This window comes from Strigops habroptila, chromosome 4 (genome assembly GCF_004027225.2).
Source record: "Strigops habroptila isolate Jane chromosome 4, bStrHab1.2.pri, whole genome shotgun sequence".
NCBI lineage: Eukaryota > Metazoa > Chordata > Aves > Psittaciformes > Psittacidae > Strigops > Strigops habroptila.
Window position 1 is genome coordinate 21,980,275 of NC_046358.1, and position 17,903 is coordinate 21,998,177.

General features: G+C 41.5%; 2 protein-coding genes across 5 annotated transcripts in view; one reads left to right on the plus strand and one right to left on the minus strand.

Annotated features, from left to right (window-relative positions):
* PPP1R13B (protein phosphatase 1 regulatory subunit 13B) overlaps positions 1-1,938 on the plus strand; it is a 71,023-nt gene extending 69,085 nt beyond the window's left edge. For all 3 annotated transcript variants that reach the window (XM_030482586.1, XM_030482585.1, XM_030482587.1), the window contains one exon: positions 429-1,938. In XM_030482586.1, coding sequence (XP_030338446.1) covers positions 429-470 — 42 coding nt within the window. In that variant the 3' untranslated portion in view covers positions 471-1,938. The remainder of the gene's footprint in view (positions 1-428) is intronic.
* Positions 1,505-17,902, minus strand: ZFYVE21 (zinc finger FYVE-type containing 21). 2 transcript variants are annotated; one of them, XM_030482604.1, is made up of 8 exons: positions 17,714-17,902; positions 11,796-11,846; positions 9,402-9,570; positions 7,134-7,209; positions 6,334-6,425; positions 5,451-5,504; positions 3,841-3,983; positions 1,505-3,222 (listed from the first exon to the last, which is right to left on the minus strand). In XM_030482604.1, the coding sequence occupies exons 1-8, from the start codon at positions 17,843-17,845 to the stop codon at positions 3,187-3,189; spliced, it is 753 nt and encodes a 250-aa protein (XP_030338464.1). In that variant the 5' UTR covers positions 17,846-17,902; the 3' UTR covers positions 1,505-3,186. The 2 variants fall into 2 exon arrangements, with proteins under 2 accessions (XP_030338464.1, XP_030338465.1); XM_030482605.1 differs by lacking the exon at positions 5,451-5,504.
* Between the last annotated feature and the right edge of the window lies 1 nt (position 17,903).

The following is a 17,903-nucleotide window of genomic DNA, read 5'->3' on the forward strand; positions in this document are numbered from 1 at the left end:
TTGGTCAAACAGAATACTGCTATCCAGAGATACCAGGAATGTGAGGCTACCAGGGAGAGACACACAGAGGACAACAGGCGTAAGACAAGTTTATAGAGCGGGAAATGAGCTCTCCCCAGGGCTCGACAGGGAGTTCTTGTACTTACGTGAGAACATCTTTTGGTCCAGGCTGGGATCTCGAGTTAAATGAACCAAGTCATTTCCAGAGCAGCTGCTGGCAGGAGTAACAGCCCTCAGCCTCCTGCTGCTTCTGGTTTAATTTTTCAGAAGTTACCCAAGAACATGCTTAGCTCACAAAAACATCACCCCCACCAAACACTCCAGCATCCAGTTCTTGTTAACAAGTACCTCTTGGTTATAATTGAATTAATTTGTATCTAACTTGGTGTCAATCATGCAAAGCCTAATATTTTTATTGTGTTTTACAGTTATATCCACGAATAAAACCCAGACAGCGAACCCTTGCTTGAACTCAGTTGTACGACAGTGCAATACCATGCTGGTAACTGGAAACTTAAAACATACACTGGAGCCATCACTTTTGGTCATTTCACACAGAGAAATAAAACTATGATATTTAGTTTTAATGGTGCTTTCTCTTGTTAAATGGACAGCATCCACGATTTTCAAGATCTGCAGTTTATAAATGAGGATCATTTTTACATGACCCACCACTGCTGAGGAGAGCGATACCTCCACTACCTACAGTGTTGCGCCACTATTGTCTGAAGCGGTGTTTTAAGTTAAAAGTTCCGTGGTTGGAGCTTTCTTGTGTTCAATGTTCAGAGGTGTCACTTGTGGGGTGCAGATACGCTGTCCAGTTTGCTCCAACCCCACAGCAACTGTCCCACATCAGGATTTTGGATGTTTTGTTCAATACCAGTGAATGTTGAGTTCTTATTATCGATCAACTCTTGGGTTCTAGGACACAAGATCTTCATCTATAACATGCATAATTTTAAGTAGTCACCAAAGCTAAATGAAGGCTAGGATTAAGCGGTAACATGCTACACGCTTACATCCTAGTCTGGACAACCCCAACAAAAGCTTTAACTAGTCTAGCACCTCGTATTATTTGCATTTAGAATCGAGCTAGAGAACTAACAGAACAACAGTATTTGTACACTTCTCAAATCCCCTACACGGTATTTCACGTGGTGTTTTATTTTCTTCTTATTCAGCTTACAGCACCAGTGTTATCTCTACTAATGTAAAGGTTCGTCTGCCAACCACCGGCACTTGTCCGCCCTGGACAAAGCAGTCAGTACCAAACGTGCAGCAGTTAAGGGATTTGTATGTCTGCATGGATGGAAGTGCAATAGTTGAAAAGGGTAAGAGTCCGGTAAGAGTTACAGTGTGTGAGCTGAAGTCTGCCCGAGTCAGTCTAGACCAAAATATGAAGGACTGGATAGAAGTAGGAAGAGGGTTATGTAGATGTGAAGTCAAGGAGAAGAAAGAAACAAGGTTTAGAGAAGGATCTAAGAAAGGCACTAGCTTATTTTTCTGTGGTTCTTGGCAGCCTCCAGCTGTTGCCAAGGCAAGTTATGCAATAACCTATTCCACTACATGGGAGTTTCAACCAAAAAAAAAAAAAAGGCACTTCACTGGCATTTTAATTGTACATGATTTTATACACCAAAAGTCTATTTTGAATTTCCCATTATGAGTTTTAGCCATATTTCTTGTAATTTTCTCCCATTTACCAGTATGCAATTTGATTAATTCTTCATGTACAAGTTCTGTGTATAATTTATATATCCATTCCTGCAGTGCTGTAACTTGCTTTTACCACAGGTTAGCGTTAACTGTATATATTGTGGTGAAAAGTGAAAGGGTATTATTGTTGAAGAATTTGCTACATGAATGTGATGATTTCAAGAGCCTATGATACACTAATTCAGAGAACATGTAAATGTGCACAATAAAGTCCTGCTAAGGCATGGCTGCATTCTCCAGTATTTTTATACAGGTGCAAGAGCAGACAGACATGCCTTCGCTCAGAGTCTCCATAAAAAGAGCAACTTGAGCATGTTGTGTTCTACCTGTCACCTCCAGCTTCCTCACCGCTTCCTTCACCAGCTGCACAGACAGCACGTTGCCAGACAGCTTTTTACACAAGTTCTCCAGTATTCCAGCTGTGACAAATTAATACGTACCTAGAAAAGCTCTCAGGGCCCCTTTACACACAAGCTGACAGCTCAGCCACCCGCGCTGGTTTACTCAGTTTTTACCAGTAAGGGAAGACCGAGGGCAGAAATTCACTTGGCAGAGCATGTAGCCAGAGGATTCATCCCCGTGGTTGAACAATTATCAACAGTTAGAACTAAACTGAGAATGCTCTTTATCAAAAGGGAAAGTTTCAGAGAGCAGAGACCACCGTATCCACCATTAAAGAAGTTACACACTGCAAAATTAAGTATCTCCTAGGTTTTTTAAATAAGTGAATTAATTTATTCATATTTGTACATTAAACTGTATACAATTTCAGAGAGCATTACAGTTAGATTAACAAAAGCTAGTTACCAAAAAGAAAATACAAAACTAAACATTATTCTGGAAGCTTATTTATCACAGAAGTGAAGTTTCAAGGTCATGTTCATGTAAGTCCAGTTTGTGGTACTTGGTGAAATATTTAGATGTTTAACATGAAATGTTAAAAAAAACCCCAAGTGATTTCTATAAAATCATATCTAAGGCAGATTTTATTATTGTACATTGACTTTTAAACATTTGGATAGAGGGAAAAACCTGAGATCTATGCCCAAAAGCTATTCTCTGCAGAAGAGACATACACGTTTGTTTGCTTTCTGTAGCAAACAGTATATATAACTGTTACTATAAAAGTTGTGCTGTACATGAGCTGTAGTGCAGGTCACTTTCATATTAAGTGCCAATAAAGGCTTAACAAAATATACAAAGTCTTAAAAGGTGAGGCTGTTTAAAGCATTAATTGTATACATATTGCACACTATTGTGAATACTCAGAAATGGGTCAGAAATGGGTCAGAAATGGGTCAGAAATGGGTCAGAAAATACTCCCACTGCATCTGCCAGTTCCTGCATACCAAACCACGCTGGAATGAGAAAGGGTCAAGAACCCTGTTACCAGCCCTCAGCTAGCACAGGGCGAGAGGGAGGTCCATGGAGGCCAGGCTCTGCCCTCAGGTGCCTCAACCTTTGCTGTCCTTACTGGTCCCGGGACTCGTAAAGAAGTTTTGTTGCCTAACACAAAGACAAAACACATCACTGTGTTAAGTGGTGCCTGCAGCCACCTCATCGCCCTTCTACCCCTCCACAATTTCCTTTAAACCCAACGCTTTAAATTCTTCATTTTCCTCAGTTTAAGGCATTTAATAGCAGTCAGATAGGAAGTAGAGTTATTTTAGAGACTATTCAGGGTTATTTTAAATGCAGAACCTGTGGACACTGAGTATTTCAGATCAACTTATATTTGTTTCTTCTTGGTCAGAAATTACTATTTCTGATAAAACCTGCCTTTGGAAAAGCTAGAAGTAATGTTTCTGAGATTTTGGTAATCCCTCTAAAACATACACAGTAAACAACGTTGTTAAGTTCTATATCCCTCATGCCTCCTCCTCACAAAGTCCTGGCGAGGGGTTTCATTGGTCTCATACTATAGTATCAACCAGCCTCCTGCACTGGGGACAGACGTGCTTCCTCTCGCTGCAAGTCCCTTTACATGCTGTTAACGGGGACCTCTGAAAGTCTCACTGCACCCATCCATCACACAAAATCAAGCTAAATGACTGTCAAAGGAGACAAAGCACACCACATAAAGATTTTCTTCGGTGTTCTGCAAGTTTTGCCTCCACTGCTTACCTTGTGCATAGCTGCCAGCCAGCTTGCTGACAGCTTCTTATTACAGCTGAAGTCTTCACTAGCTGTAAACTTCATCTGCGTTAGCTCCTCTGATCCTGGTACCTTATACTGCAGAATCATACCTATGGCACGAGTATTGCCTCCTGAAAAAAAGAAAGAAAATCTTGAACAGTGACAGGTTCTAGAACTAAGAACAGAACAACTTCTAGCTAATGAGCACGTTTGAAGAAAACCAGCTCATCACGTAACTGAAAGCCCTGGAAACCACAGGTGCACCACCAGCAGCCGCAGCATTGACCACGGTGATACTGCCAGGCCATGGAATGTGCAGACTCAATGTTTAGTTCTGTCTGGCAATCATCGAGGTAGAACTTGTAAAAGCCATCAGGTAAAGCCACTAGCTACACACACGCATGGAATACCCCCTTGTTTTACTATTACTGTGTCTTCACTGAAATAGATACCACAGTTTCACACTGTATCCTGCAGTCTGTAAAGTGAATTACTTGTGTCCAGCAGACTGATACCCTGCTCCATACAAAGTCTGGCACAGCAATCTGAAGTCCCTCCAAGGATGGCAAAGGTTGGGAAAGATGCTTACGCAAGACTAGAAAACAACTGTCAATGTCATTTGCTTCCTGAAGGAAATCTGCTACAAAAGACATTGCTCTGCCAACCGTGTGATAGCGAGATGTTTGTATCTCTCTTACACTAGCTGCACAGAGATAAGATAAACCAAAGCCAAAACACAGAAAGGAAACAAGAGCTTTGTTTAGAACACTGCACTTTATTGGCATTATTTCCTGAAGCAGCAGAACATAAACTAAGCCCCAGGAACAGCACTGCCATACACAGGACAACACTGCATGAGGGGGCTCCCAGAGGCCATTTCTGTAATATCCAAGAATCCAAACAAAGACAAACTCAATCTAAGTGACCTGATCAAAAGCCCACAGGCAGTTTTCGTAAGAGTAGCTACTCGCTCCTCTTCTAGGAGAGACTGAAATCCAACTTCTTCACTCACTCCCCTGCATGTACCTGGTCAGAATAACAGATTAACAGACTACTTAAACCAGTGGAAATCAAGCACCTACAGCCTTGGCCAGTTTGCGAGTGTCTGGCATTCCAGGACATTACTGAGTTAGGCAGAACACACCTCATATAACAACAGGTCTTACTACTTTTAAAGCTCTGTAAAAGTCCACCATTAATGGTTTATTTATTCAGTGCAAAGCCTTACTGGACAGTGCACAAGGACTTACTCATTTCTGGTATACACAATTCCGCACGCCTCTGCTGGAGTGGGTGATGTGTAACATTGCGTGCCACTAAAAATACTATTTCTCAACTTCCGTTCTCCCTTCCAGCATGCACAATAGCACATGTGATCTAAAGAAAGCTTTGAGCGTTTTAGTTCTCCAAAAAGATACAGAACATTCAGTCCCGGTTTATTAGATGGGAAGGAAAGGTATCTGTCAGATTTGAACGTAATTTGTCTCAAGTTAAACAGCTATAGATCAAACACAAAATCAGCACTGCAGAGGAGGAGAGGTGGGAGGGGGTCAGGACAAAATGCTTAGGTGAGTCATGCTCAAACGTACTGGCGATACCTTCACTTATGTGCTGGCTCTCCAGAAGGCTGGTGTAAGTGTGAGTATCTTTTTCTACCGTCAAGAAGGAAGGCAGGCAGGCAAAAAGATAAAGCAGTCAGAAGAGTAGTGAACAAGGAATTACAGGAACATCAACTCAGCAACACATCTGGTTGATTTGAATACCAAGTTTACTGAAGGTAACATGCTGTACTGACTGAATGTTGCACAGAGAGGCTGTCCATTTAGAAAACTCTAGCAGTGACAGAGGTGTTCTGATGAACAATCATTAAAATTCCTGACCTTGTTTGTTCTCATTTCAGTGAAATCCTATTCAAGTTCATCCTGAAATACCCTAAAATCTGGTAAGAGATGAGGCAGTAAGTAGCTGCCCTCCGATTCAAATGTTACCAGTTTCATTTGGCCACCCCTTCAGCTCCAATGAAATCAACAAAGCACAGCTTAATTCCCACCCACACCCCCCTCCCAGGTTCTCTCACTCTTCTTGCAATTGTTTGTACCAGGAGAAGAGAAATCCCATCTGGATCCTGAAATGGAAGCTACCAAAGACTAGCAGTTCCCTCCTACAAGCTTTTGAATCAACAGATCTTTATATTTAGCCAAAAGAAACATTAAGAACAAATGATGACCACCTTTATGCAGGTTTATCAAGAAGTTTTCCCATATTACAGCTGTAGGGTAATTTCTCAATTCCCAGGTTTTCCCCAAAATCCCAGCAGCCACACAGACAGCGTTTCACACACTGCACTCCATCCTGAGAGCAGCTGTAGCTAACACACGGCAGTTACTGATTACCTAGAAATGCACTGTCCACCTCAAACAATAATTACAACTTCACGTATTTTTTTCTTAACAGTTAATTTGTATTCAATGAAAAACTTACCTCCAGGAGTAAATCCCTCTGTAAGTATCTGAACAGTTGAAATCTGTATAATTTCGATTTCATAGTGGCTGTCTCCATCCAAAACCAGATACCTACATAACACAAGAAAAACTTGTTTTAAAAAAGGATTTTTTTCCTATAATATGAAGTCCAAATCAAAGGAAAAAAATAATCTGTTCTGTGGGGCGGGGAGGGAGAGAAATCAAGCAGGAAAAATTACTTTTCATTGAAGTTCTTGACTGAAAGGAAACAAAACCCAACCCCCCAAACCACAGACCTGTAGTTCAGTTTGCCGCAAGAGCCTTCAAAACATGAAAAGCATTCTTCCAAAGTTCTGGGGCAAGAAGAGAACACAGGGTCTAAAGAGTTGTAGCCAACCAAATTACAGGGTGACCTGTCATGGTAACAGGTGTGGCTCTCATGTTAACAATACAGTGCACTGTTAGAATCAACCCCAAACAAGCTTTTTACAGTGGCTACAGCTTTTTGCCTGCTCCCACCTCTTATGATCCCTCTTTTAGCTGGCAAAACCACTGTATTCCAGTGGCAGTAAGAGACATCATAGGCAAGTGAAGCTCCACCACTCCCAGGTGTTCTGAGCCATGCTGCTAGTAAATTAAAACCCACTCACTCTAAAGTTATATCTATCCTTTCAGTCTGATTACTCTCTCCAATATCTTTGCAGCATCTTACTCTCATATTTTGCTCAGGTTATTAGATAACAACATAACTGTATCCTATATATATATTGCTGTGCAGCAATACAGTTTACAAGTGCAATTTCTATCAACCTTTCTTACCTCTGATTGTTGGAAAGTCGACAAACCATGAGCTCAGATTTTTCAGATGTTCCCAGAGTTACAAAGAACGTAGCACCTGGAAAGAAATGTTTTAGTATTCTAAGAGGGAGTTGAGGAGGGATCATTCAAGTATCAGAAAGGGTAACTCATTTTTACTTACTGCACCTCGTACACAGAACTGGGTGAATTAAGAGGCTAATTGAAACGTTGAAGTGATTAACATCAGGAGAACACTCAAGGATAAAAAGCTGATCTTTAATTACCGTGTTGTGAATCACAGGACCTTTCACAATTGCAATGTCATTTCTTCCACATGTTGTGGAAATACAGATGATACCCAAGATGAATCTTTTAAAATGAGAACAGATTTGGAGATGGCAAACAGGCCACTGCAGACCCTCCCTTGTGACCATAATACAAACTATTGTTTCAGTACTCAAAAATAAAAACCAAACCAAAAACCTGTCAGAAGAATCTAGTGGCAGGATGTGACCTTCAGCTCTGTGCTTAATAAATAGTGAAGACACCTCTTTTTCATTACTCAAGGCTAGCTCACTCTTACTCCGAGGTCAATGAACTTCATGTTATGTTTCCTCCTGCCCAAAAGAGCCCCTTTGAGATCAGGAGTCATCTTAGCTACATTAGTGAAGTGATTCATAACATAAAATAAAGCAGACTACACGCCTAACCACTTTACTTCCTCCGTGCCTCACGCTCCCTGGATTACCTAATCCCAGTACTGCTGGCCTGGGAAATGAAAAAAATAACACCACAGAGCCCTGCCAAACCATCTGCAGTCCACCTCCATAGTGGGAGCCATGCAGCGCAGGGAGCTCCGCCTTGCCATTTCAGAGTTATACGCAGTCCCACTGACCCCTCAGCATGGGCCCCCTGCCTGCCGCTGAAGCGAGACAGCGAGGCAGCAATGGCAAAAGTGTAGCGGACATCGCAACTGCCATCTCTCTGACCGAGATCTGTGGCTCCACACTAGAATCATACAACAGTTTGGGTTGGAAGGGACCTTCAAAGGTCATCTAATCCAAACCCCCTGCAGTGAGCAGGGACATCTTCAACTAGATCAAACTGATACTAAGTCAGGAACAACTTCAGACTTCAACTGCATAACACAAATCTCAAAAAGCAGGACAAGCTTTAAAAAAAGTTTTCAGTTTAAAAGACACTATTTTAAGACTCATCTACAGCCTCATCTGCAAAGCAGAGCTGAGAATTCTTTGTGTGTTACAGGGATGAACATACTCCTCTCTGTTCCTAGCCTCTCCCTAGGAACATTCATGCTATCAACAGACAGGTGGTTTAGCTACCGATAATACACACAGAGAGCACATCACATACACGCTGCCATCACACCAAGAGCACATCAAAAGCCACTGAACAATCACACAATATTTTAAAACCTGAAGACTCAGCTTTCTGAATGTAACCAGAACATGAAATGCTGTATTGCATGTAGTTTTAATGCTATGCAAAATTGACCACTCATTATGATCCGCCCTCAACCATAGCTGTAGGCCCTGGACAGGATCAAAGCTCACAGATGAAACCTGAAACAAGCACTGTATTATGTTAGAAAATATTAAAATATTCTGTATTGTGAAGTATTTTCCATCCTTATTTACTGTGAACAGGAATGTGGCCAAAAGATGCATTTTAAGAAACATGTCAACTGCACACACGTGTTCCCAGAGGCATTGAAAATTCCTTTGTCTTTAATTAAGTCTTTGTAAATACTGACTAAAAAGTGTAAAATTCTCTCTAAATAAACTGCTAACACAGAATTATTAATTGGCAAACAAGAAGCATGAGAACAAATGCCAGAGAGGGACTCTTCATCAGGGACAGTAGCCATAGGACAAGGGGTAATGGGTTCGAACTTCAACAGGGGAAGTTCAGGTTGGATATAAGGAAGAAGTTCTTTACTGTGAGGGTGGTGAGGCACTGGGACAGGTTGCCCAGAGAAGTGGTAAATGCTCCATCCCTGGCAGTGTTCAAGGCCAGGCTGGACAGAGCCTTGGGTGACATGGTCTAGGGTGAGGCATCCCTGCCCATGGCAGGGGGGTTGGAACTAGATGATTTTAAGGTCCTTTCCAACACCAACCATTCTGTGATTCTATGAAAACAGTATTTAAAGGAGACAAAACCATAGCTCATTTGACAAGAGGCATTACTCCTGCTGTTGATCAGATTTAAACAGCATTTGAACAAATACAAATGAGATCAAACCAGCACACACACGCAGTCAGTCCTTACCATTCATAAGTACTTTAAGCTGCTTGTCATAAAACTCTGTTTCTTTCTGAGAGATGAGGGCACATTCAGCACACTGGCGCACAGGGTCCACAAAGCACATGCGAGGCAGAGGCACTTTTTTACTGCAGCACTTGTCACAGAAACACTTCCCACATCTTCGGCAGTGGTGCTAAGCATGAGGGGACAGTTTGGTTAATACAAATGTACACAGGAAACTAATAGGGAATAATGTGAAAAAGTTACTACATTAAATATTCTCCTCCCCAAGAAAGCACAGTTTCTCAGGTGTGAAACATGCCAACTGAGGGCTAGGTAAAGGAAGTTTAACTGCTACAGAGGTAGAAAGAAATCCCTGAAGACTGAACACAAAGAACTGAGTACAGTATGAACAGCAGCACTACAAGCCTTTGCTGGCACTCTTTAAACACGTTTCTGGAGCAGACCAGGCAAGAAGCTGTAATAGCCTCTCCACTGTCTAGTAAATCCTTCACCTTACTGTCAATAAACACACAAGAGTGGTTTCTAGGTCCCTTCACACTTTCAAGCAAAGCAAAACCTCAACTGGTGTTGCTATTCTTCTCCCTTAAAAGTTATTCTCAAGTTTTTCCCACGGAAAAAGATGAAAATCTTCGTACTTAAACCCTAAAGCTATTTCTCTATCAGAAATATCAGGCAGCATAGTACAAATCCAATGAAGCTGCAAAATCAGAACTGGTATTGCAATGTGTTTCACAACTACCAAATCTGCAACAAGTGGCTTGTGCTCCAAATCACTACTGGGGTGTGACAGTCGCAGCATGTCTTCCTGCTGCAAGTTCTCATGTCAGAACAGGTATTCCCAGGCAAGCAGGAACTAATGTGTGGCTCAGAGACTTTGAACAGTTTGATACAAGGAACTGATACCCTGCAGTTACAGTCAAGTGTTAATCTTTCCTTCCAAATATTGTGCAAAATCCTCTGCAGCAACTGTTTTCCAGGGCTCCATTTACTCCCCACAGTAAAACACAGCAGCCTAATGAATTAGTGCTTCTAAACCAGAACACTCAAACCACCCACCCACCATGCTCTTAACCCATCCAGCTAAAAGGTAAAACAAGACCAAGGAGAAAGTGTGTTCTGTGATTGAAGGGAAGTGGAGAGTAGAGCTCCCTCCTGGTATCCAGTGACGGGACACGTGGGCATGGTTCAGAGCTGCTATGGGGAGATTTAGACTAGGCATTAGGAAGCATTTCTTTACCAAGAGGGTGGTCAAACACTGCAACAGGCTTCCTAGAGAGGTGAGCAATGTCAGTGTTGGAGGCATTTGGACAATGCCCTTAATAACATGTGCAGTACATCACTGTAACTTGGTCAGCCCTGATGTGATCATGCAGTTGGGCTAGATGATCATTGGAGGTCTCTTTCAACTGAAATATTCTGTTCTATTCTATTACTAGGATCACTGACTGATATCCTGATGCTCTTCAGGCATCCTGAAAATTTTCACCTATCTGATATAACATATTGGTATGTCTGGTTTACAATTTCTCCTTCCCTCTCCCCTCCAAACAAGAAATTAAAAAACACTGACTATGTCGGTGCACTACAGGTCACACTTGCACATCTTTCTTCACTTTCACAAGCACATACAAAGAGAGCATCAATGCAGTTAATCAAAGGAATGACATTCTCTGCTAAAAGTCATTGCTAGCCTTTTTTGGAAGGCTGCTTTCTTTCTCCAGGCAGAAACCCCAGTATCAGCAGAATGCTTTCTGTTAGTTGTATTCTGCACATCAGCATGATTCTACAGTGACCTGCTTACTTTTATGTAATGAGCATAATTTAACTCTAATGTTAGTGTTTTCTCTTCACACAGTGAGCCTGATTATGGCTCACAGCAATCAAGGGTGTTTACACTTTCTACTTTAACCAGAAATTCCCTTTTCCAAACCTAAGATAAATCCTCTTTTATAACAGGAGAATCTAAGTTTTGGTTTTCTGCATCTTAACAATATGGTTCTTTAATGTAAGATCATAATTCATTACTGCTGAAAACAACTTTGCTTACATTTCCACACCTGAATTAGTTGATTTGTTCTCTATGTCAGTGTTGATGTTAGCAGCCCACACCAGCTTGAGTTCCTCCAACACTTCCTTTGAATCTAAATCCTGCAGGTACCCAGTAACTTGGAAAAACTCTGACTACACACTGAGCAACAAGAAGAATCTCAAAGAAACAGAATTAAACCAAAAAAGATCTCTACTGAGAAAAGGCAGAACAGAAAGAAAAACTACTTTAAGTTATGTCAGACTTTGCATGCTCTTCTTTTGATTTAAAAGGTAGAAGATTTCAGTAGAAGTCCATACTGGTATTTTGCTACAGTTAATGCTTTACATTTCATCGATTTCTCTTACCTTTCTCGTTATGAAGTCAAATTTTGTATCACACTGCATACATCTTGGGCACTAGAAAAGAGTACAAATTAAGATTAATCTACAAGATTTCTAAACCTTTAATCCTACTACCACATACAAAGACTGAGCTTTATATTTTGCCCTAAAAAGAAACACCTTCCACAAATTTCCATCCTTTACCTTTTCACCAGGGATGGCTTTCATTTATTTTCAATGTAGCAAAATAATGTCATCCTCATTTGTAAGACAAAAAAAGCTGCCAAACTCATTTCAAAACTCCACCTCAGAAATACTTATCATGTTTAATTACATTTGGCTATCCAGACAGCCATGTATTGCAGAGTCAACTGGTTTTATATAAGCTGTCATCCTCACTGTATTATGCTGCGATGCTCTGTTGACTCTCTAAAACACTGTTCACATATTTTAATGCTCTCAATACTTAGACATTTTGAAACATGCTAGGAGATAATCTGGTTTTCTTCCAAGCCACTAAGACTTAATTTTATTCCAGCTACAAAATGTCACTTCCTGAAATATCTCTTTCCTAAAACAAGCTTACGCCCACACACGCCTCCCAAAAGAAAAGCCAGAAATAACTGAAGAAGTTTGTCTCTCGCAATGGAAGTTTTGTCTCTCACAACTAAGCAGAGCGTCAGGGGCGACAGTTTTGATTTTCTAAGCTACTAGAAGTGACAATTCAAACTTTCTGTTTAGAAACTCACCTACCGACGGGCTGGTACTCAGCCATTAAATCACTGGACCTTCACCAAGATCTTACCTATTTTATTCACCATATCAAAATGCTCTCTCCAGGGCTTATAACGCAATTATTGCAAGATTTATTTGCCAATATTAATACAAAATTATGCCTGAGGTCTGAATCAGGAAAACATGGTTAGATCCCGTAGCAAGTTTTATACCTCTTGAAACTGAAATTCCTCAAACCAGATCATCTCAGGCTACAGCAGAATGTCATCTTAAAAACATGCCTTCAGCTGAGCAGGTGCTATTTGCTAAGCACACAGTAATCACCCTTTGCTTTTCATTAACATATTTCAATATTTTATCTTCTATAAATTCTTCCAGGCTACAACTGCTTTTGTCATCTATTTCAGGGACTTTCACTTCAGTAGATTCCCAATCACCGTCACCAGTTCAACAACTATAGCCAAGAAAATATCTCAGCAACTAAATTAAAATTCTCTAGAAACTTTTCATATTCTTTTGAATTAGAAGACTCTTAATAATTTGAAATAGTTTAGATGAAGGGTTCTGATGTCTAAACAGAAGGTTAACACATTAGAGTAACTGCAGTCGCCATAATGGAACATAACTCGCTGCTTGCAGTATTTGTTATATTATCTGTTTCTAAATCCTAATCAAAAGAGAACAAGAAGTGTTCCTGTATTGTTTCAAATAACGAACTAGATTAAGGCATCCAACCACCTCTTTTCACAACAGCTGCAGAAAAGCTTATTCTAACATTCACTGATTAATAACCTTCAGCATAAAGCTACTTCAGCATTCTGCAGGTTTCATCTCTGTAACAAGTAGCACGCTACAGCCAATAACCACATTTTACTCTACACTTATCTTGATTTAGTGTGTTAATTTTTGACATGTGTAGCTTAAGAGCTTGTCTAGGAACTGGACGCGGCTTTTTTTGTTGTTGTTGTTCAGGAATTAGAAAGCACAAGCCGCCAATTTGTCGACGGGTTAAATTGCTTTTCTAAATACTATCCTAAATAGATTTCATACACAACGTTATTATAAACATGCAAGCTGCTTTTCAGGAAGGAACAAAGTTACCCACCCTCTCATTTAATACAAACTCTACAGAAAAATATTGCTGAATTCCAGACCTATCATGATACCACTGCCTGAGATATATGCAATCATAAACAAACCACAAGTCAAATGGCATATGGTAGCAGGCACAGGCGAATGGGATTTTCCTACAAAACTGTTCTAACACAAGTTGGCTGATGCACTGTTCCTTCAGTGCTTTATGCAACGAGAATAAAGTGAACCATTTGCATAACATCAACTTCTATTTTGCCTGGGAAGAGATCTCTATTGAATAACATCTTGAAAGCTCAATTCTTCCTATCCATCCATATGCTGACATAATGCTGACATAATTAGAGAGTGCACGAGTTCTGAATTAAGCTTTATTGCTTGAGGAGTTTCTTATCACACCTACAGAGAAGGAAGCATGATGTCCCAGTTACTTTTCATGTCTTCAAGACACAGACTTTTTAAAACCAGTGCAAGTCTGGGGGTTTTATCAAGTGAAAACAAAATGATACAAAGTAAGAAATTAAATAAAAATGCACATCACAAGTATATTCATTTCACATACAACCAACATACCACTAATACTGCTATCAGACTACTTCGTATAGCAAGAGGAAAGTGGAAGAACATCCAACAGTTGTTGGATCTTGGTATTGATTTAAACTGAGAGCGAATTCATTACAAAGAGAGTGGAACTTCTCGCACATTTGCTGAAGTGTGATGACAAATTTGCATATCCTTTGGATCCAGCCAGAGGTGAGAATGCTGTAGATGGATGGGAAGCTATAGTTACGCTTCACATGCTTTATTTGCATATACAATAACAAAGCAACTCAAGAAGTGATGCAAGATAAAACCTGGTTGAGCTTGTTAACGCAGTGAACTTTGGCAAATGCGAAAGTTCACAAGCTCAACACCTTGTAACGCACCTGACCAAAACAGCTGATGCCAGAGTGGAAAACACCACAATGCAAACATATGGCTGATACAGCTCCATCCTCTCTGACACTGCCACTGCACGGGGCCACCTCACTGCCTGAGCTCCACGAGTTCGCCAGCGCTCCAAGGCAGCTCTGTCACACAACCAGTGCTGACCCCGAGAGCCTGAGCCAACACAGGTCCCAGTTACACAGAGCTCGCCTCCCTCCTGCAGCGATGGAGGAGCCCTGGGGACTCACTTCCAGCACATCTGTAAGCTCCTCTCACACATTCCAGCTCTGAGGCACACAGTGCTCCTCAGCCACATGCAGATGTGGTGCACAGCTGGGTGTCAGGAGGTTTCGCCACCTCCGCATTCAAACATACAAACTTTACTCAATTTCTAGTCCAAGATTTGTTTAATAAGAACATCATCAGTTGAGCTCTGCTGGTGATTAACAAAAATTCTGGTAAGACATAGCACATGCAGTGACCAACATCTGTCTCAAGTTTAATGGAGCTCAGCACAAATCTTCATAGTATTATCCACCTCAACTCATTATTTATATATAAGACTACCAAAAAAGAAAGTTTTCTGTAGTCCTCCTTCGATCTTACACTCCAAACTCCTCACTTTAAGACAGTATAATCTTACTACATCAAATTTAAAAGTAAAACATATTTCAATGTTATGTATGTTTAACAAAACTACCGACTGCCATAATTTTTAGGTGGCTTTACTTTTAGAACAAAACAAGCCAGTAGACTCTTTCTGCATAAGAAAAATGAAGTAACTGACTTTGTGAGTGTCACAGCAGAAGCCAGCATATTGGAAAAGCCACATCAACATTTGCTAACACCAGTCTCTTGTCTTGGACAAAGAAGATGGTTTTTTTAATTACATCTGACATGGTAACAGAGCAAGTGTTCTGGCTAAATTCATTAACCAGGTAACACTGTCTCTTTAAATTTCAATTTCTTAATAAAAACATGGCCTTTATAAGCTTCCCTGCATAGCCGGTACCTGCTCTAGTTAAGGAAGAAGTTGGTAACATATTTGGTAATCATTAATCGAAGGGATGTCAGAACTTCAATACACTTCAAGAAATCTAGTAAAATAATTTTTTACAAAGTAGCAATAATGCAAGATTAATAACATGGATTAACAAATGCATTTAAATTTAATCATGTAAATGATTAATAATATGGATTAACAAACGCATTTAAATGCTAATTCCTCTCAACAGCAAATGTCACCGAGTCTGATGCAAAGGCGATATTCAGTCTCAAATCAAGACCATCAGCCTACTTAACAACAGACTACAGGGGGAAAGGTCAGGCTTACAGAGTATGAATACCTGCAGTATAACTGTAATATCAAACTCAACCAACAACAAACAGCAGGCTTATGCACCCAAAATATATAGACTTAACTCTTAAATATACCTATCTAGTTTAAATAAATCCCAACACAATCCTCAAACAACCTCCAGCTGAATTAGGATGGCATTATGTATTAGAGTTGGAGTTACAAGTACTTTGTTTTGTTGTTTGTTTTTTTAATGAAATAGTCTGCTATAATCAAGGACTAATGAAACACAAAACTACACTTCGGAAGGTCAGGGAGAAAAGCCATTTCAATTTAACTGCTGCACAAGTTATATCCACTGATGCTGCTGCTGCCAGGAATCAGGTTTCGGGGTAGCCCAGGTGAGTGAGTGCACACAGGTGCAAATCACCAACACAGCAGACGCCACACAATGCAAAGGGAAACCACTTGCACAACAACTGCTCAGACTTAGCTACAAACTGATAAATACACACCCTATCTGCAACACACCCAGTGCACCACACACCACATGTGGTGCTGACTGGCTTCAGACACCTTCTAATGACTCTCAGCTCTGCACACCGAAAGTTTTGTCTTACCTACGCTTCATCTGAGACAGAGAACCAGCGATGTCAGGGAGGATTTTTTTAATTCCCTAAGTATGGAGAAGAATAACTTAGGAAAACACCCACAAAATATCTTAGCAGACTGCTTGTTTAAATAAGTTGAAAAAGTCACTTTACAAAGCAGGGCTGTTAATCTGCACAAAACTAGCAAGTGACTCACTAGTCACGCACCGTGTGACAGTAATGGTTAGTCTGAGCTGCAGAAGCTGTGCTAGCAATGCGAATTTACAGAATTACTACTTTTACATAAAACTTTTCACTTCCACAGATACCACGTAGGGAAGAAACTTTCTTCCTCATTCCTAACCAGAAAGGACATAGTGTTCCCATGCAGAACAGACCAACCATGTCAGTATCTGGCAAAGAATGGCTTTGTACAACAGCTCCCTGCTTAAATTCATATTGGCCCATCTAAAAATCTTAATTCCAGTCACATTTAAATGCATTGGCATGCATCCACACCACAGAACACTGGCAATAAACAAGCAACTGATTCTAAGCTATATTAGCATCTAGCTGTAGGAACCGGTAACAAATAATGCATATGACATGAAATTTAATACATCATCATGATCATAGTTTACTTGGGAAGTGTTTAAAAGGCGATCGAAACAATCTATGCTATTCAACACTCGTTTAACACCACAAACGTTCACACGGGGAGCCAGAAGGGCTGTTCTTACTTAGCCTTGTTGCCTTAACACGTTGCAACACTCTTTTTTAAATCAACATGGTCTTCAGAATTACACTTATAGAGATTTAAAGAGAACACTTCACCAAGCATCAACGCTCACAGCTCGCTACACTTTTAACTCATTCATTCCTCGCTCATTTTTGTGAGAGTCACGCACCCCCGGAGCACGAGCGAGAGCCCCGTCCTTTCAGCCCACTGATCTATGCGAAATAACACCCCTGTGGCTTACAACTGAAAATCCCGACCTGGGTCCGCCCGACCCGCTACCTGGTCAGGCTGCGAGGAGAGGCGAGCAGCCGGCGGGCCCCGCCGCCAGACCACCACCGGGACCCGACAGGGAGCGGTGGCAGGGGCAGGCAGCGACGCGCCAGAAAGGGGAAGAAGCGCGATCTTAACGCTCGGTCCCCGGCCAGGCGAGTCGTGTCCCGGCTCCCCACAGGGCAGCGGCCCCTCAGGCGGTGCGGGCCCCTGAGGCGGACAACGGGCCGCCGCTCGGAGGAGCCCCGCACCCCGGGGAAGGGAAGCGCGGCGCCCCCGCCCCTCCCGATACCTCCTTGTCAGGCACCCAGGGCGGCTCGTCCAGGCCGAAGGGGCTGCGGGCGGAGCGGTGCTCGGGCACCATGCGCAGCCCGCTGGGCGACCGCACCAGCTTCTTGGCGTCGCGGGCCTCGCAGCCCGACATCTTCACCCTCACACTCCGCCACCGCTACGCTCCCCCTCGGCCCTGCGGGGCACCGCCA

Bases quoted from the DNA above. Each gene is read 5' to 3' on its own strand.
- ZFYVE21 (XM_030482604.1), bottom strand. From the start codon at position 17,845: ATGTCGGGCTGCGAGGCCCGCGACGCCAAGAAGCTGGTGCGGTCGCCC. The intron at 7,210-9,401 runs GTAAGGACTGAC...ATTTCTTTCCAG, and splicing joins GCTTAAAGTACTTATGAATG to GTGCTACGTTCTTTGTAACT. The intron at 5,505-6,333 runs GTAAGTTTTTCA...TCTTGACGGTAG, and splicing joins AGAGGGATTTACTCCTGGAG to AAAAAGATACTCACACTTAC.